The sequence below is a fragment of the Pantherophis guttatus genome, chromosome 4, assembly GCF_059756535.1.
Source record: "Pantherophis guttatus breed Tessera chromosome 4, ASM5975653v1, whole genome shotgun sequence".
NCBI lineage: Eukaryota > Metazoa > Chordata > Lepidosauria > Squamata > Colubridae > Pantherophis > Pantherophis guttatus.
The window spans coordinates 47,549,007-47,570,392 of NC_142066.1; the positions used below are offsets into that span (position 1 = coordinate 47,549,007).

Here is a 21,386-nt window from a genome sequence, read left to right on the forward strand (position 1 = left end):
TTGAGAAAAAAAAATTACTCCCTGCCACTTCCATCATGCTATGTGCATTGCAATATCCTACATTTATGCCTCCTTTTATTGCCTTTTATACCAAGCTAAAGCTTCCAAAATGTTGTAATCTTTTCTCGAAGAGAAAAAAAACACGCTTATTATTTTGTCTTCTGCATTTCCTTCCATTTCTATGATATCCTGTTTCAAAATAGCATCCAAAACTGTATATAGCTATGATGGCGAACCTATGGCACACGGAGCCATGTTGCCTGGCATACACGGCATCTATAGAGCTGCCCAGGGCGCATGTGTGTGCCAGAAGATGAACTTCTGGTTTCCAGCGCGCACATGTGCGCCAGCCAGCTACTCTTCCGGGTTTCTGGCACACATGTCCACACAATGATCAGCTAGCTTTTTTGCTTGCAGCAGCACCGGACACTGGAAGAGCTGGTCTTCTGTTTTTCTGCGTAAACATGGGCGCCAGCCAGCTGATAGTCATTTGCGCATGCATGCCAGAAACCCAGAAAAGTAGCTGGCTGGCGCACATGTGCGCGCTGGAAACCAGAAGTTCATCTTCTGGCACACGCATGTGCCCTGGGCAGCTCCTTTTCCGGGTTGCGGCTCAGACGAGTGTGCGCACACATGCAAAGCACACACATGTGTGTGCTCCCTTTTAGGCACTCGGTGCTGAAAAGGTTTGCCATCACTGATATATAGTGCCATAACTATATATATAGTTCCTTGATGGCAAATCTATGGCATGCAGGGTCATTTCTATGGGCACGTGAGCCGTTGCCTGTTGCTCTTCTGGCGCACCAACCAGCTAGTATTCACACACGTGGAAGCACCAGAAACCGGAAGAGCAGCCACCTGGTGCACATGTGCAGGCTGGAAAGATGATCTTCCAATTTCCAGCATGCGCATATGCACCAGTCAGTTGGTGTTCGTGCATGCATGCACACCAAAAACCTGATGACCAGGTGGCTGGTATGCATGCTCGCGCCGGAAACTGGAAGATCATCTTCCCGGCGCACACATGCACACCGGGCAGCTGCTCTTCCGGTCTCCGGCACACATGCGCGCACTCCCGTTTTGGCACTTGGTGCTGAAAAGGTTCCCCAGCACTGACCTAAGGTTTTAAAAATAAAGGTTGTTTTTCTATTGCTGCTAATTCTAGTTTTGCAACTAGAACTGTACCTGAATCTAATGAACCATGCATAATTAGTGCAACCAATGCCCTAATTATATTCACAATAAACATTTGCACTTATTTTCTGAATTAGTTCTAATGCAAAAATGGAGAACCAATTTTGAAACTGCAGTAATATTCGAAATTAACTTTTGTTATCCTTCAGAGGCTCAGTTATTCAAAGAAAGAAAGTCAGACTTTTATTAGAAACACTGATAATTGAGCAGTTCTGGCTTTTGGAATTTCAGCTGTATCTATTTTGGTTTCAGCTGTTTGGGGCAGAACACCATCGTATTTTAGGTATTAATGCATAGCCTGCCTACCTAAGGTATTACAGATTTGCCTCTTAGATATTTGAATTTCAGGTATCAACGTTACAATTAGCCAAAACCAACTACGCAGTTCTTTAAATTTAAAAACAAGTTGATTGTTTTTGATTCTGACAGAATAATTAATTTTTTATGCACATGCTGAGTCATATTATTTTCCTGCAAAGAATTAACAGTTAAGTCTTGAGACAGGAAGGGTGTTGCTATATATTATATTAACAGATTTACTACTTGTCTAGCGTAATCCATACTGATCAGTGAAAAAATGTGGTTGCCTAGATAAGGCCTAAAAATTATTGTAGCGGCTGGCATTGACTCACAGAAGTAATTTGACAAAGCTGTTTTTGTTTTTATGTTCATGAGTTAGAATCCAAATATTGTATATTTTATCTTTGCTTTGTCTGAATAATTACATCATAGCAGTTTGTGCGTTTGACTGGCTTTGACAGTGAAGTTCTACTGGGCAATGCATGGGATAAAATGCTCATCTAATTGACCTTTCCCCCTTTTTGGGAATTTATCTTTTTCTGCTAGATTTCTGTCCACAAGAAGTAGACATATTTTGAATAACGCTTTATGAATGAAGTTATATGTGAAAAGAGCTTCAGAGATCATAACCAGTATTTTGAATTGGGTATGAGAAAAATGGTTTAGGAAGGAATTTTTCAAATTTGGGTTATCTGGAACTAAAGGGTTCCTTGAGAACTTGACTTGAGTTTTGTGGAATAAAGGCAACAAGCAAACAAACAAGTCTTCAAGGCTAGTCTTTCTGAATCGGACTGGACACTGGTAAGATCTCATATTAAGAATTACCTAGTGGCCATAAAAGCAGCAAAATGCATCCATTTTGCTGCTCTTATTGCGTCATCAGATAATCGCCCGACCGCCCTGTTTAGGTGACCCGCTCCCTGCTCCACCAGGAAGCGTGGGAGGACCCCTTGGAGGGAAGAGCCGAGGATTTTGTTCAATATCTGCATGACAAAATCACTCAGATTCGGGAAGGTCTGGACTCCGACTGGGTAGGTCCAGCGAGGGTGACGGAGGCAGGTCTTGAGAATGTTATCTGGGATGAGTTTGATCCTGTGACCCCAGATGACGTGGACAGGATTCTGGGTAGATTGAATGCGACATGTTTATTGGACCCATGTCCCTCCTGGTTAGTGCTGGCTTCCCGGGAGGTGACACGAGGCTGGCTCCAGGGGATTATAAATGCTTCATTGGGTGAGGGTGCTTTCCCCGCTACCTTGAAGGAGGCGGTGGTGAGGCCTCTCTTCAAGAAGCCTTCCTTGGACCCGGCAGTATTGGCTAATTATCGTCCAGTCTCCAACCTTCGCTTTGTTGCGAAGGTTGTTGAGAGTGTGGTTGCGCGACAGCTTCCCCAGTACCTGGATGAAACGTCATATCTAGATCCGTTCCAGTCGGGTTTCAGGCCTGGGTACAGCACGGAAACGGCATTGGTCGCATTGGTTGATGATCTCTGGAGGGCTCGGGACAGGGGTTGCTCCTCTGTCCTGGTCCTGTTAGATCTCTCAGCGGCTTTTGATACCATCGACCATAGTATCATGCTGCACCGGTTGGAAGAGTTGGGGGTGGGAGGCACCGTACTACGGTGCTTCTCCTTTCTCTCCGACCGATCGCAGTCTATGTTGACAGGGGGGCAGAGGTCGACCCCGAGGCCCCTCATATGTGGGGTGCCGCAGGGATCGGTCCTCTCACCCCTTTTGTTCAACATTTATGTAAAGCCGCTGGACAAGATCATCCGTGGTTTCAGAGTGAAGTACCATCAGTACTCTGACGACACCGAGCTGTACATCTCCAACCTGGACCACCCCAACGATGCCCTTGAAGTGATGTCCCGGTGCCTGGAGGCCATACGGATAACATATTCATTTAGCTTCACTATTTTGCTGATTTTGATTTGAATTCACAAATACTATCAAAATTTTATCTCGGGTTTTTCTTTATTATACACAGTTCTTTATATCAGTCAGATTTAACTGAAGTTTACCCTGCAAAATTGAGGTAAATGATTTTGCAGTACAATATTTTGGATCATTAATATTGCTGTAGCAATAGCAATAGCACTAGGTTTATACTACCTCATAGTGCTTTACATCCCTCTCTAAGTGGTTTACAGAATCAATCAGCATAATGCTTCCAACAATCTGGGTCCTCATTTTACCGACCTTGGAAGGATAGAAGGATGAGTCAGCCTTGAGCTGGTGAGAATCAAACTGCTGAAGTGAGCAGTGAGTTAGCCTGCAATACTCCATTTTAACTACTGCGCCACCACCACCTCAGCAAGTCCTGTTTGAGTTTTTGAAATACTTATAAAACTGTAATTGATAACAATTTAAATGAAAGCAGCCATTTCAAAGCTAAACCATAGTAATAATTTCCCTAATAACACTTAAACATTTCCACCCCAGACCATCCCAACGATGCTTTGGAAGTGATGTCCCAGTGCCTGGAGGCCATACGGATCTGGATGGGGAGAAAGAGGTTCAGGCTCAACCTATCCAAGACTGAGTGGCTGTGGTTTCCGACGTCCCGATATAGTCAGCTGGCGCCATCGCTGACTATTGGGGGCGAATCATTGGCCCCCTCGGAAAGGGCTCGCAACTTGGGCGTCCTCCTGGATTCACGGCTGTCTTTAGAAGAGCACTTAACGGCCGTGACTGGGAGGATTTTTCATCAGGTTCGCCTGATCCGCCAGTTGCATCCCTTTCTAGATCGGGACTCTCTATACACAGTCACTCATGCCCTCGTCACCTCTCGTCTGGACTATTGTAATGCTCTCTACATGGGGCTCCACTTGAGGAAGCTCCAACTGGCGCAGAGTGCAGCCGCGCGGGTGGTTATGGGAGCAACGTGGAATTCCCATGTAACACCTCTCCTGCGCGAGCTGCACTGGCTCCTGGTGGTCTTCCGAGTGTGCTTCAAGGTTCTGGTTATCACCTTTAAAGCGCTCCATGGCTTAGGACCTGGTTATCTACGGGACCGCCTGCTACCACCAATAGCCTCCCACCGGCCAGTACGCTCCCATAGAGAGGGGCTCCTCTGGGTGCCATTGGCCAAACAATGTCAATTGGCGGCCCCTAGAGAGCCTTCTCTGTGGGGGCACCTACGATCTGGAACGAGCTCCCCCCGTAGATACGGAGGATCCCGGATCTGCGCACCTTCCGTCGCGCGCTTAAGACTTTTTTATTTCATCAAGCTGGTCTGGCCTAAATCTTCTCCCCTTTTTAAATGTAAATTTTAAATGTAAATTTTAATTTGTTTTAAATTATGGGGTATTTTAAATTCAGCCAAATTATTTAATTTGTTTTTAATTTATTTTAAATTTTTGTATTTATGTGTTTTATCTTGTGGCTGTTCACCGCCCTGAGTCCTTTGGGAGAAGGGCGGTATAGAAATTTAATAAAATAAAATAATAAAATAATAAAATAATAAAATAATAAAATAATAAAATAAAATAAAATAAAATAAAATATAAAATAAAATAATAAAATAAAATAATAAAATAAAATAAAATAAAATAAAATAATAAAATAAAATAAATAAAATAATAAAATAAAATAAAATAAATAATAAAATAAATATTTTATTCATTCAGATCTTGGATGTCTTCTGCTTGTGTTCCCTTTATTTTTTTGAGCAGTGTACATATAAAGCATTCTTTGTAACTCCCAATAAAACCAATTAAAGCATTTTTATACTACCCGTTCATTTGGAATAGTTATTCAATTATCAAATCCCCTAATTTTACCCCCTACTTGATTAATCAGTTCCTCAATTCAAAAGGCTATTACAAATAGATCTAAATTTCAATGTCCAGAAAAAAATAAATATATCATTTGTCAACAAATGGAAATCAGAATTTTTTTACTGTGAAAATAATTGATGGCATTATGAACAGAACTGAGTGTGTATTTTTACAATTCTTCATACAAAAATAAGTCAGAGTCACAAGACAATTTGCTGAGATATGGTAAGTATTTTTCTATAAATTTTTCACAAAAGTGTTCCTGCAGTTGAAGTATAAACTTATTTCCAGGAAGTTTGTTGATCTGACAATGAGATCACTGATTTACAAAGGTAGAAAAATCACTAAACAATGTAGTATGTTGCTAAAGCATATAGTATCACTTAATTAGGAAATGATTTTAATCTAACAGCTATTCACAAGCTTGAACACTGTTTTTTGATTCTTTCACCTTATGTGCTGGCAATTAATTGTTCTCCTTCCCCTTTAAAAAAAGAAATGAGTTTAGAAAATACATTTACATTGTTATCGTTTATTACGCCTATTGATTCCTCCCTGTAACTTATGTTTCTTGCTAATGAACACTGGTTTAAGGTATTAGTCAATAGTCATTCAAATCAACCAGAAACAAACTAAAAGAACCATATTTTTTAAAGATACTTTTTTTTCTTAATGGCAAACAGTGATCACTGGTAAAGAACTTTAAAACATTCTAAAACTAAAGTTAACTGTAACTATTGACAAGAGCTGCAGGAAGAAAGTAGCTAGCAGGCACAACTGGACATATTCATTATTAAGAATAAATTACATTGAATCTTGTCCATACATGAACCAAACGAAAACAATCAAAAGAAATATTGAAGTGAAAGTATATAAACTTGCTACATTTTCAATTAAAATCAATTACAAAAAGGGTCCTGTCTTGTGAATTGTTATGAACACGGAATTGCCATTAACAGAAGCAAGAAAAGCAACTCAAAAATTCATACATTTCATCTTAAAATTCATTCCAATTGCTATTCCAACATGTTGACATGACTATAGTACAGGCAGTCCTCAACTTACAGCCATTCATTTAGTGACCATTCAAAAATTACAATAGCACTGAAAAAAGTGACATGATCATTTTTCAGTTACAACCATTGTAGCATCTCCATGGTCATGTGATCAAAATTCAGCCTTGCTTGGCAACTGGCCTTTATTTATGACAGTTGCAGTGTGCCAGGGTCATGTGATCACCTTTTGCTACTTTCTGATGAGCAAAATCAATGGGGAAGCCAGATTTATTTTACAACCATGTTTCTAGCTTTAACAACTACAATGATTCCCTTAACAATTGTGACAGGGAAAAGTCCTAAAATGGGGCAAAACTCATTCAACAACTGTTCTGTTTAGCCATGGAAATTTTGCGTTCAATTCTGGTAATTAGTCGAGTACTAATGAATTGTTTAATGATGGTTTGAAATTACTAGAGTGCTGAAAAAAAGTGATTTATAACCAGTCCTCAAAATTATGACCACTGCATCACCCCTATGGTCACATGATTGTGATTTGGGTGCTTGGTAACCAGCTTGCATTTTATAATGGTTGCAGTGTCCTGCAGTCACATGATCATGATTTGGGATCTTCCCAGCCAGCTTCCAGTAAGCAAAGACAAAGGCAGAAAGCTGGATTCACATAACAATCATGTAATTTACTTAACAACAGGATAAAAATAGTTGTGAAATTGGGTCAGGTCACATGAATACTTAATGGTTACATTGCTTATCAAGTGAAATTCTGATCCCCCAACTGAGGTGGTCAAGGACTACTATATCGTGATCCCAGCACTTACAATTTTTACCAGAAATGATAATTCTGTGCCAGTTACTCTTTCACACTAATATGAAGTTTTACTTTTTTTCATCTGGTATATACAGCAGCTGGCTTTCAAAATAATGATTTTACATTGTTCTATGGCTGTTTGATAGCTACAAAAAATAGCTAAAGATATTTAAAATTAATTTAAATAGTTTAAAAAATGTTTTAAAAAGTAAAACTGAAATTGCTTCTTCAACTTTGATAAACCATAATTAACTCAAATGGCAGCCTTCAATTATTCTTTATATTCCACAGTTCCTATAAGAAGCTTTAGACAGCATGTATCCAAGGAGCCATGTTAAAATGTTTTACCAAACTTGGTTTCACAATTCAGCAAATATTTATAGTTCAATCTTCCCAAGCACAGTCCATTATATGATATTGGCTTCCTTTAACTAGCAAGTGGAAAAATATTTTACATCACCTTCAGTATGAAAAACTAATTATTCTTATTATTCCTGATTCAGATTTCCTAAGTTTGAAACATCAATTTCAGGCTCTTTAAGACTGAATCACCCAATCATTATTGTTTCAAAGATTCAATACTGTTTGCAAATCAAGGTTTAACTTGTAGCCATATATTATATAAGAAATAACTATTTTCACATTCATTTTAAATTTTATTTTAAAAAAATTAGATTATTTCAGAGTTGTTGAATTTGCTAATATTCTTTCTCTTCGGTACTAATTTTCACAATTTTTGGAAGGTTGCCTATAATTCCATTTTCCTCCTGAATATTTATTCTGAGATTAATGCAGATTTGGAATTGGAACTTGATATAAAGTTCTCAAGCTCCATCCAAACATGTTTGATTTTAAGTACTATTAAACAATTATAGAAGCTGAAATCTAGTAAGAATCCTGTGGCAAGAGGATGCCTTTTTTTTTAGATACAAGCTCCTAGCTAAGCAAACATTACAACTTCATTATGAAACAATAATATTGTAATATACTAGGATTATGCAAAGCCACTGCGAGAACAGCTTTGCACAGAAGCTGCAGAAGCACACAGAAGTGTACAGGTATATAATTAAGTTCCTTTTTAATACTTAACGTAGCCACATTATTTGCAGTCTTATGGTACTGCCTTGGAAGCTACTATTCTTATCTCTATATGAATGGGCCTGCAAAGCATAAAGACTTTGCATACTTTTGTAACATACAGTTTACTAAAGTTTTATATTGTTCATAAGTGTCAAATTATTTTAAATTTTTTATTTTTATTTAGTTATTTGTATCCCATCTTTAATATTTTTATAACTCAAGGTAGTGAACATATCCAACACGGGTCATGATTCGATGGTGCTAACTTGGCACAACCAACTGGGAGTGGCCATCGCCAAGTCTCCTTTCATTGCAGGACATCTCAACACTGGAAATTCGTAGTGGGGACAATTCCGTCATATGGAGAGCCAACAACAAGCGAACGGTGTATCAAAGGGCAGAACGGTGGCCCCATTTTGACACCCCTTGCTGCCTCCACAGTTGCCTCTGCGACTTGACTCCAGCCCAAATGCCAAATGGCCAGTTTGGCTGTGGCAGTATGTCAAGGTGGTGGGCGGGGCTTCCCATTTTGTGAAGTGGAGTGGAGAGTGGGGTGAGAAGCAATGGTGTGTGTGTGTGTGTGTGTGTGTGTGTGAGAGAGAGAGAGAGAGAGAGAGAGAGAGAGAGACAGAGACAGAGACAGAGACAGACAGAGACAGAGACAGAGACAGAGAGACAGAAGCCACCACCGCCATTCTGCAATTTTGTTGTTGTTGTTTTTTAAGTCACATTGCTTAATCTTTGAGAGTTTCTTGCTCGGAAAATAAAGGCAATTTTTGGAAGAAATAGGATAGCATATTTAAAAAACTGCTTTTTAAAAAACTAAAATGGCTTGTTTTGAGTTGCATTCAAATCCTTGCCTATCAAGCAGATTGCAACCGCATTTAGCTGCAGGTCTGTTGCATCACATAAATGGGGCTGCGTAGACAGGAAAGTTTGGAATCCAAACTGGAAAAAACCTTCTTCACAGCATTACTGTTTGCAAAGGATCAGTGTCAGTTTTAGGGGAATGCTGCTGCAATGCTTTGTGCAAACGGATTCTACACATGACCAGAAACACCATGAAATCACCCACCTGGCTTTGGAAAGGAAGCACTCTGCATATAACCAGAAGCAACATGAAATCACTGGTTTGGCTTTGGGGGAAAGCACTCTGCACATGAGCACAAATATCATGAAATCACCCACCTGGCTTGGGGGGAAAGCACTCTGCATATGACCAGAAACACCATGAAAGAACTCTGCACATGAGCAGAAATAACATGAGATCACCCATCCAGCTTTGGGGAAAAGCACATTGTACATGAGCAGAAGCATCATGAAATCACCTACCCGGCACTCATTTCCCCCCCAAAGCCGGGTGACTGCTTTCATGGTGTTTCTGCTCATGTACAGAGCACTTTCATGGTGTTCTTGGTCAAGTGCAAAGTATTTTCCCCCAAAGCCAAGCGAGTGATTTCATGTTATTTATGGCCATGTGACCATGTGCAGAGTGTGCTTTGCACACCAAAACCGGGTAGTTGATTCCATGATATCTCTGCTCAGGTAGAATGCCTTCATGGTGTTTCTGGTCATGTGAAGAGTGCTTTATCCCCAAAGCATCATCCACAGTTTACAAACAAAATTAACCTTAATATGCTGAAGGCATATTTGTCTCCCTATTACTCAAAAGTAGAAAATGCAGCCACACAAACTATAAAACTTATTTTAAATATGTTATCAGTCACATATTTCAGATGTTTTAAATTATTACATATACAGGTAGTCCTTGACTTACAATCACAACTGAGCCCAAAATTTATGTTGCTAAGTGAACCATTTGTTAAGTTTTGCCCCATTTTATGACCTTTCTTGTCGAAGTTGTTAAGTGAATCATTACAGTTCTTAAGTTAGTAACATGATTAAGTGAATCTGGTTCCTCCATTGACTTGTCAGAAGGTCTCAAAAGGGGAGATCACATGTCTCCATGACACTGCATTTGTCATATATATGAGTCAGTTGCCAAGCATCTCAATTATGATCACATGACCATAGGGTTGCTGCAATGGCTGTGAGTGTGAAAACAGTCATAAGTGACTTTTTTCAGTTCTGTTGTAACTTTGAACATACACTAAATAAACAGTTGTAAGTTGAGGACTACCTGTATTAAAGATCAGTTACACCATATAAAGCAAGGCATAGGAAACCCTAATCTTAACTCGAACCCAATTTAACTGTCATTACAAGTGATCTGCCTTACTAACTATGATGCTGCATTTGAAAACATATTTCTTTTCTATCTCCCTGTCTTTAACATAGAAATTGTAATTAATTTGGAAGCATGCATGATATTCTTAGTTGGAGCATGAACTCCTTTCTCTTAATTTATAAGAAGGAGGAGTGCACACTAAACTAAGAATGCCATGCATGCTTCCAAATTGACTACGATAGGATTTCATAGTATTTATAGAACTGGTCATCTCACAGCATGCATTAGTCTTTACGTGCCAAAATTCTCTTCAAACTCTTCAAAATAGAAGGCATAAAATAAATTATAGCAAAAATATTTCCTTTTTCTCCATAATGTACGAAAAATGTCTGGATGTCGTTGCGAGATGGATTCCTCTTATCTAAATAAGAGGATATGAAAATAAGAAAATATGTTTTGAAAACATATTTTCTCCATAAAGAAATTCTGCACATATTAAATTGCATTATATTTAACAACTGTTATCAATTCTATATCATAGTACTTAGTACATTGGATAATTTTTGCCAAATTTAATATATTTTATTGTATTTTTTTAGCAACAGTGAATAATGGGAAACTATCAGAAGTTTTAAAGGTGTCAGACAATAAATAGGACATTGTAGCCAATCAATCAGTCAGAATACAGCTGGAAGGAATCTTGGAGATCTTCTAGTCAACCCCCTGCTCAAGCAGGAGAGCCTATACCCGTGATGGCGAATGTATGACACGCGTGCCACAGGTGGCACGCGTAGCCACATTGGTGGCCACGCAAGCTCAGTTCTGATGCACCAGCTGATTTTCGGGCCTTCTGGGCCCACCAGAAGTAGGTAAACAGGCTGTTTCCTGCCTTCAGAGGACCTAGGGAATGGTGGGGAAGGCCCGTTTTTCTCTCTCCCCAACCTCCAGACCCTTTCTAGGAATCTGGGGAGGGCGAAAACGGCCTTCCCCACCCGACCCCCCTGGAGGTCGGAAACGGCCCATTTGCCAACTTCCGGTGGGACTGGAAGTCCCGTTTTTTGCTGTCCCCAGTCTGCAGAGCCTTTCTAGGAGTCTGGGGCAGGAAAAAATGGCCTTCCCCACTCCTTCAGAGGCCTGCTGGAAGTTGGCAAATGGGCCATTTCCGACCTCCTGAGTGGGAGGAAGGCTGTTTTTGCCCTCCCCAGACTCCTAGAAAGGCTCTGGAGGCTGGGGATAGCAAAAAATGGGACTTCAGTACCACCAGAAGATGGCAAATGGGCCGTTTCTGGCCTCTGGAGGGCCTCCGGGGGGGGGAGTCCGTTTTCACCCTCCCCAGACTCCTAGAAAGGCTCTGGAGGCTGGGGAGAGCAAAAAACTGGCCTACTGTGCCACCGCCAGGAGCGAGGGAGGGGGGTCCCACATGCATGGGCAGGGCGCATAAAATTATGAGTGTGGGCATGCACATGCAACCCACCCACCCACCCACTGCTGGCATGCAATGGCAAAAAGGTTATCCATCACTGTCCTATACCATTTCAGACAAGTGATTGCCCATTCTCTTAAAACCCTCCTGTGATAAAGCATCCACAACTTCTGAATGCAAGCTGTTCTACTGTTAGGAAGTTTTTCCTTAATTCCAGGTTGCTACTCTCCTTGATTCGTTTCCATCCATTGTTTCTTGTCTTGTCTTCTGGTGCTTTGGAAAATAAGCTGACCCCCCTCCTCTTTGTTGCAGCCTGTCAAATACTGGAATACTGCTATCAAGTTTGAGCCATCTAATTCTTACTGCAGAGATTTCCTAGTATTGAAGCATTTTGAATAGTTATGACATGTAGTATGGAATACAATAGTATGACATACTATTCCTGCCCATGAACTTAATTTATAGCCTAGTGCTTTATAAAGGATTGCAACTGGATTAATTCAGCATTTGGATTAACTCAGGAAACCATAATTAGTTTGTCGTGCATTAAATTATATGTGGTTTGTTTGGTTTAGGTTCAGCATAATGTGCAAATAGGATCTCTGAATTAATTATGGTTTTAAGGTAATAACCCAGTTTGAAACCCTGGCATCTTGTTAAGATATCAGTTGTAATTATGGATCAACATGTATGTAATACATAATTTGGTTCTGATTCACTATATTATATTTGATCTGATTTTGTGGTTCATTAAAGATATCCACAGGGATGCAAGTTTTTATTTTATTTTTTTTCTGCTTTTCTCTCAACTTTATCTTTCTTTTTGTCCTATGAAATATCGCATAGCATGATGCATAAATTCAATCTCAAAATATTTTAAAGAATCCTATATTAATGTTAAATATTAGATAAAATACAAGCTATCTTAGGGTAGGTGTTTTTAAATTTTATGAAACCATATTTCTAAAATATTGAAATAAATTAGCACAATTTCTTAACAAAAACAGAACTAATAGTTTCATGGAGATTAAGGCTGGGTAAGAAATGCATATATCAGTTTAAATCGTAATATTTAAATTCCAGCATTTCTCCAACTTTCTAGCACAACAGTCTTTTTCCACACTTAGGCTCACAAAGTGCACCAATTCCACAGTAAATTTAATAGTGTTCCCCCTTTGGCTATGAATCTTTTTTTAAAACATGCAATAGGTGCCCAAAATGTTTGCAACTCCCCAGAAGAATCCCAACTCATAGTCTATTAATCCTTGCCTTAAGTAAAAATGGATTTTAATAAATATATATATATATCCAAAGCAATTTGATGCCATTTATGAGATACATGGGGAATTAATGCATGGCAGAAAATATGAATCAGAAGGAAAAGTACTGAGTCTCATCTTATCAGGTATTTAATAGGGAGAGTCACTATCCCTCATACTTAATAGGCAGGTTATCTACATCCAAAAAGCTATCACAAATTACACACTTATTCTAATTATATTTAAGTTTTAGTTATCCAAAAACTTATGAAAATAAGAAAAATATTTCTCCAATTTCTTGAAAAATTTTCTAAAAGTTATCTTTTAAGAGTTTTGGTATTCTAATTGTTTCCTATGTAATATATCAGTCACAATCTGATGGAAACCAATAAATCTCATTCTATATTATGTTAAATCAAATGATTTTACTTACAAATTTAAGGCAATAGAAAAGAGTTTGTCCCAAGCACAGGACTTTTAAAAGAACAAAATTCAATTTCTAATGAAAACCATATACTTTTATATCATATCATTCTTCTATATAATCTTAGCTCTGAAATTATGGGCAGTCTCCATTTTTCCTAATAGCCAGCTGACTGATTGCTCATTTCCCACTAGATCAGGAGTGTCAAGTTCGCAGCGTCATGTTGTCGTCACATGACGTATCACGACTTTTCCCCCCTTCGCTAAACCGGGGATAGGCGTGGCCAGCTCGTGACGCATCCGGGCTGTGGGCTGCGAGTTTGAAACCCCTGCACTAGATGTTCATACTCTTTCTTTCTCAAGCATGCCAGCTAATCAGCTGGCTGGAGGACCAGGTAATAATGGAAGCAGGACACCAACGATCTGCAATGGTTTGTTGGGAGAATAGAAAAAGTCTGGGTTTTTTTGGTTCAAGAATACTGAATCTGTATCAGCAGAAAAACAACTAACTTGAGTAGAATTGCTGAAACAGAAAAAAGTACACTTTTCATTTACCCTACTTTACAGCCAGTGGTTTTCTACTGAATGCAGATCCCCAGGATTCTAGTCATCCTCAATCCAAACAATTTTATTTAGATGTGCTGCTTGTGCTTCTAAGAGCAATGGGAAATCAATAGTCAGGCCAAGAGGACAGCTGGGTGGGAAATGTGAGACTGCATAGTCTAAATATGGATGCATGTGCTTAAGTAAAAGAGGTATAATTGAGAATAGATGCATGCATATAATCTACATATACAGAGACAGCCACTGGGCAGTATAAATTTGATTGAGTGCACAAATGTCATACACCTTAAAACAGGCATGTCACAGGTATCTTTATAACAGTATTTTTTTAAAAAGTATATGTGGTCTAACTTTGGTTCATTTAACCCCCATATCCCCAAGGGCTTTTTTAAATAGGAGACATTAACAGAATGTCTCCTATCTAGAATCCACAGAGAACTAGCCTAAACCACAAAACTTGATACAAACTTTCCCTTCCCCCATTTTACAAAAAATATTCATCTCCATTCAAGCCTACAAACCTGAGCAATGTTTTCAGAATACAAACACAATCCTGTAGAGTTCCTTGTCTTTCAGGCAGGGATTCTTCCTCCTTCAGAAAGGTCCACCCCCAATACGTGCACAGGCACACACACATTACAAGATCCCAGAAGAACTGCAGCCACCACCCTCCTCGATCACTGGCCGTTTTTTAAAAGTGACGCCCCTTATTCCCCTTACCACCAACAACTACATCTCCGATCCTCCCTGATACATTATTCACGCACCCCCAAACTTCTCCTTTCATACTCATCACACAGTCATCATTAGACCACCACCCACCAACCCCCCCAGTCAAGAATTAATCACCACTATAACCACCACCTCTCCCCCATACAGCCTTCTTCACTCACATTCCTACCTAAAGGTAGTGGTGGGATTCAGCCAGTTCGCACCACTTTGGGGGGGGGGGGAAGGGTCGTTAAATTTCTGAGCAGTTTGGCGAACTGGTGGTTGGAAGAAATCATTCGGGCAGAGAACCGGTTGTTAAATTACTTGAATCCCACCACTGCCTAAAGGGCCCCGGCTTTCTCAACGTTCAAACTTACCGTCCAGCCCAAGGCCCTAAAAGACACTTTCTTTGTACATGCCCTGATTCCTATCTCCCCTGCCTTTTCCTTTGCCTACACACACACGCACACACGCACGCACACACTTCTCGGCCTGCTCCCTTTTCCACTACACAGTAGCAGGTAAGCCTCCCTCACCCTACCAGTCACCTATATGCCTTTACATGCGCAGGCACGCCCATTCTTTCCCCCCCCCACCCCACCCCACCCGCCGCTCCCCTCTCTCTCTCTCAGCCCTCGTTACCTCTACGGCGGCCTCGAGTTTTCCCTCGAAGGTGAAGTCGATAAGGTCGGGCTTGAGACACAACCCATAATTGATGGGGCGCACTTCGGTCGGGAGCCGCTCGAAGGGCCGCTTTTCCGGCATCGCAGCAGCAGCGGCGCCACGGGAAGACGAGATGGTGGAGAAATTGGAAGAAAAGGGGGAAGAAGAAGAAGCAGCAGCAGCAGCAGCGGAGGAGGAGGAGGCGGCAGCGGTGATTGAGGCGATCGGGGAGGCCCAGTGAGCGCACAGATCGAGGGGGAGGCGACGACCTCCCGCTGACAGAAGGAAGAGACGGGAAAAGGGAGGGCGAGGAGGAGGAGGAGGAGACGGAGGCTGCGCGCGCCGCGCCTGGCCCAACCGAGAGTGAGAAGCCAAGTGGGGCCGCTGCGAGCGCGCGCTAGCCTGCTGCCCGTCCTGCTGTCGCTGCCACCCTCTTACCCCAGATGGCCACCAAAGGGAGAGTGCCCGACGCGCCTGCGCACGCCGCCACCTCTCTCTCGTCCCCTTGATCTCCTGCGCCTGCTGGGGAGGGGAAGCCGAAAAGAAGGGACTACTCGTGGGGTGACGTACGCGCTTTAGCGCCTGCGCACTAGGATACGGCGAGGCCGAGAAACACTCTGTGATCAGGTGGGCGGCAAGCAGACCTCCCCGGGCCATTTGAGTTTTGCGTGTAAATCTGTGCCGAGGCTTGAGCTCAAACGTTATCGGTGCTGGCGCGGAGGAACTCACTCGGAAGATACCGACAGCAAAGTGAAACAAGAGGAGGGGAGGAGAGTTTGTTGCGCATGCGCACTGGCTTTAAAAAGAAAAAGCTGTCCTGGGAAGGAAGGAGAAAAAAAAAAAAAACACCCAGCGATGGCTTGAGGTTTTTTTTTTTTTTTTTTCTCTCAGCGGCATCTTTCGCGGGCGGGATGAAAATAAGGAATGTGGCACGCGCAGGTCAGAGGTTGCTCTCGCGCCTCTTCCTGTTCTGACCTTCGGAACACGCAGATAAAAGCAAAGAGAATTAACTGCGTGCACACAGGATACGCCGAGTTGAGTTCATGCAACCTATGCTAGGCTGAAATGTGATTGGCTGGCATGTGGCTCACGGTATCTGGCGCAAACAAAACGTATTTTCCGTTGTTGTTTTTTTAAATTAACCTGCAAAGATATTAGTACGGAATTTTGTTTTTGCATTTTAGGGATTGGGCGGAATATAGGTGGCCCATATCTAAAGGTGGCTTATCTCTAGATCTATCCAAACTAACTAAATCCGCATTAACAATAAATGGCATCCAAGAGAGTTTTCTTTGCCTCTGTTATCTAGCTGTCGTTGGGATTTGTGCAGCTAAGATCAGGTTTTCTTACCTACCCCTGAAATACGTATATCTTTTTTTTTTTTCTTTAATCGAAAGGATGTACGGTAGCCATTCTCGGCCATTTCAGTGACTGTGTTTGCATACATGCTTACCGGTGTTTTAACTTACTGCAGTTATTTGTAGCCTGCCTTTAAGAATAACAATCCTCCCAAAGAAGATTACAAGCAATATAAACAATTGAACACAAAAGTATGACAGTACAGTATTGAACACTTTTGAGAACTTATTCACAAAGAAGTGGAAAGATAGTGGTGGTTGTTTTCCATAGTTAAACACAATTTATTCAATTCAGTTTTCTGAGTTTGCATAACATACCCATAAACAGCCCATGGGCTCAGTTTGCAGGGCATACTGGAGTTGCTGTCACCTTGAAATTTTAGATGCATTTTTCCCCCTTTTTGTTTTGTATTGTTTTGGAACATTCTAAATTCTTTTTCAAATTCTGCACTTGGCATCACATTTGAGATAAAAATGTTAGGGTCAGGAGTGGCTTATTCTACCTAGTGACATACCTTCTTGCTCTTCAATACTCATCATGCCTTTTGGAATCAACTATGAGTACTGAGGTACCACTATATATGAACTCTGGATACATCACAAGGTGGGATTTATGGTGAATGTATAATTTGTTAATTAAGAATAAATTAGTGTTACTGTATTGATGTACACTTTATACCTTCTGTTATAATTTATACTTTCTATCATAAAAGTAGAAAAGGCTGGCATTTGCAAAATTAAATGGGAACTGTCAACATCTCAAGAAAAGATACATATTGTAGTTTGGTGGAAGTCAAGTATGCTTAGCATTATATGTTTTCCCTTCCCATGCAAAGGTAGTTTTATTGTATATTCTGGCTGCAGCGAAACAGTAGTTAGAACTGTCACAGAAGCCTTCTGTGTTGGATGGAATACACTTTGGTTTGGCAAAGGAATCCAAACAAATTTGAAATAGATACATTCCTGTAAAAGATGTAAGTAAAAAGATGAAATAAAGTTTTTTAAATGGAATAGGAAGATGGAGCAGATTAAATTTTGTACATAGTGCAAAATCTAGCCACATTTTTAATGTAATTATTTTTAGAGTCTTATGCATGCTTGCTAGTCATTTTCAGACGTAAGCATTTTCATTTATTTAGTATAGAACTCTGCATCCTAATATAATTTCTACTATTACAACCACTTAATTTTGTTCTGAATTATCTCTGTATGCCTATGACTGCAAGTATATGCATTATCAAAAACATAATACAATAAAAATACTTCATTTAGCAAAAAGCTGTACTTGATAACTATTTCACAAATCTTTTGCTTTCATTGTTGCTGTTCCAGTATTTTAATTGAAAATTAAGTGTTAATACTTGTGTTTTCAATAAATATATTTATACCCTTGTAAAATATTTTTTGTTGCTTTTATGAATTTATTGTAAATTGCCAGATATACTTCAGTTCTCATTTGGGAAAAGGATTAAGTTATGTTATCTCTGTAAGGAAACAAAAAGCTGCACTATAAAAATATTCACTGAGTGCGAAGTCTGAAGTCCCATTAGAATAGAAAGGTGGTGGAACTCATTGAAAGATAAATCAAAGACATAATCTAGTAGCTCCTTCATAGAGCAAAAATAAATATTTAGAAGCATGAAACTCAATATTTTCAGTATCTAGCTCGGATCAAGTAAAACCAAAAATGCAGTACTGTATATATTAAAATGGGTTAATGGTGGCCTAATCCAGATTCTCCAGCCTGATACCATCACCACCATCATTATCTGCAATTACAAATCCGAAAACTCCCTGGAAATATCAATAGCACTTAGACTTATATACCAATTCAAGGTACTTTACAAACCTCTCTTAAGTGGTTTACAGAGTCAGCATATTGCCCCCCAACAATCTGGGTCCTCATTTTACCCTCGGAAGGATGGAAGGCCGAGTCAATCTTGAGCTGGTGAGACTCAAACTGCTGGCAGCCAGCAGAATTAGCCTGCAATGCTGCATTCTAACCACTGCTACCTACCTCAGAACTGACAAATAGTGTAATCCTTAGTACAATTAAATAAAATCCTTTTAAGTCAGATAACAGCAGTGACATTACTGCTGTATGTTTCCATGTGGATGGCTGTGTGAGTGCTGATAACAGATGTTCAGAGAGGTTCTTTAAGCAATTAAAATAATTGCTCGAAATATAAACAAGTTTGTCTTTGCCTTTATTTAGAAATTAAGAGATTTTAACCTACTTACTGCCTATGGCAGTTTATCATGTGTTCATTCTTCAACCAATCCAATCTTTTTATATTAATCAGCTGATTTTGAAAATCCACAAAATATTACTATTTAGAAATGTATTTTGAACATATTTTCAAAGGGCGGCATATAAATCTAATAAATAAATAAATAAATATTTTCTCATAAATATACATTTTAAAATGTATTTGTATTCAGGTATTTATTCTGAGTTTGGAAATGTAATGTGAAAGTCAGAGAAGTGTAATCCAATCTCCCCTTTAAACTGGGAGGTACCAGTCAAGTCAGTTCACATTGGAATTCACAAAGAATGAATTCCTCAAATATCCCCATTAACCTGTGTTGCTACATATCTGTTCAGCTGCCTGCCTCTGAGGTCAGTCATATGGCATGCCGATTCATGCTACAAGCTGTTTCCTTGTACTTTCCATTTGTCACTGTTGATCAGCTGTGAAACATGTCAAAAAACTTGTGAGTGCCATAAACCCAACAGGGATTTAAAGTCCAGAAAGCAAATTGACCCTAACCATAGCAGCAGAAAAGCAGTTCTGTTCCAACAGCTACAAAAATGTTGGAATGTCTCCAGTTTGGGATTCAACTGTTAATTCAAACAGTGAAACTGCTGGGTATTCTAGAAGGCTGCCAAAAAAGCAAAAATCTTTGCTGGAGTTAGCAAAAGCAAAGGTTGAATTCTAGTGTGTCTTCTATGTAAGGTAAATCAGTATCCAAAATGTTAGGCTTTTGTAGAAAGCATTTGATTTACCATTCTTCTTGCAATGTTGATCTTCTTGACTTTGAAATTCACTAATGCTGTAATGGTGCTGTTATTCATTGTTCCCCTTTTTCTGCATCTCTTCCATTCCACGTATATTTTCTCTCATCTGCTATCTCTACCTTATACTTTATGCCTTTTCAGTTTTCCTCCTTTCTGTTACTCTTAATGGTGCCAGTGCAACTTCTTCTCTTTCAAAGCTAAGGCCAAAAAGATCACCTGGTTTTGTACAATGGAAGAATCGGCCTTCAGGCCTTCTGTTTAATTAAGGAGTGCCGATTTGTCTTCATCTCAGGCTCTGATGAAATGTTAAATGATTTTCATCCTACTAAAGAAAGTAAGGCCTAAATGGGCAATTCCTTATAAGCAACGCGTGGCAAAAAGCAAAGAGAAGTGGGGGTAATAAGAGAAGCAGTTGACAAAGTAAAAAAAGGGGGGGAAAGAAAATCAGTTTGTATTAAACAAAAAAAGAGGTACATTAATATCCTGGTCAAAAAGTATTGTAAATAAGTAAAAGAGTTATGTACCGTTAAACAGAATTCACTTTTCCCTATTATGCATTCATACAAGTAGTCCTCTTTTAATGAATATTTGCAATTACGACAATGCAAAAGTAACTTTGCAAGTGATTCTCATATTTATGACTTTCACAGCTGTATAAAGCAAAGGCAACCTGAAGTATGTAAGCACAACCATGGTTTCACTTAGCAACTGTTTTGGTTAATGACCGAGTTACTAATCACAATTGTCACTAAACAAGGGCTACCTGTACAATGTAATTGTTGAACAAGCTTTAAATTTGTGGTACGTTACTGATTTTTTAAGTCAGTATTTCTCAGTTTTAAGATACATGAACTTCAAGTCCCAAATTTCCCAGCCAGCATGCTGATTAAGGGAATTTTGGGAATTGAAGTCCACACATCTTAAAACTGCTGAAATTGAAAAACACTGCTTTAAGTAAATGAGAGGCAAAACATAATAATCCCTTTCCTAAGATCTAAGATATTGTGCGACCAGAAAAAGAAGAGAGAAGAAAGCATCTATATAAGAACTGCTGTTTTGAGGTATATTTATTCCCAAAATAAACTTGTAAGACATTGACAAAATAAACCTAGTTTCATCACATATGGTAGCAGCAGTCTGATATGATTGAAACATCTACAGTAAAACGGCAAAGGGAAGTTTTTGAGGAACTAAGGAGATTGGGTTAAGAAAATGCTTTTTAAAAGGCCAGAGAAATAAGAGAATGAGGTAGAAGATAACAGGTCATCCTCAATTTACAACCACAATTGAGACCAGAATTTGCTAAGCAAGATGTTTGTTAAGTGAGCCATAACCAATTTTACAATATTTTTGCCATTGTTAAACAAATCGCAGAAGTTGTTAAATGAATCATGTGGCTGTTGAATAAATCTGGCTTCCCCCATTGACTTTGCTTGATGGAAGCTGACTGGGAAAGTCGCAAATGGAGATCCCATGACCCCAGGATGCTGCAAGCATTGTAATACATGTTGGTTGCCATCACCCAAATTTTGATCACAGGATGGTGGGATACTGCAATGATCGTAAGAGTGAGGATAGTCACTTTTTTTCCAATGCCAT

The 21,386-nt window shown here is 39.7% G+C and overlaps 1 protein-coding gene across 2 annotated transcripts in view; it reads right to left on the reverse strand.

Moving 5' to 3' along the window:
• Positions 1-18,160, reverse strand: part of NPEPPS (aminopeptidase puromycin sensitive) — a 112,088-nt gene extending 93,928 nt beyond the window's left edge. For both annotated transcript variants that reach the window (XR_015733800.1, XM_034415614.3), the window contains exon 1: positions 15,390-18,160. Coding sequence is in view for 1 of the 2 variants with exons in the window: in XM_034415614.3 (XP_034271505.2) it covers positions 15,390-16,067 (678 nt within the window). In the remaining variant the exon portion in view is untranslated. The remainder of the gene's footprint in view (positions 1-15,389) is intronic.
• Between the last annotated feature and the right edge of the window lie 3,226 nt (positions 18,161-21,386).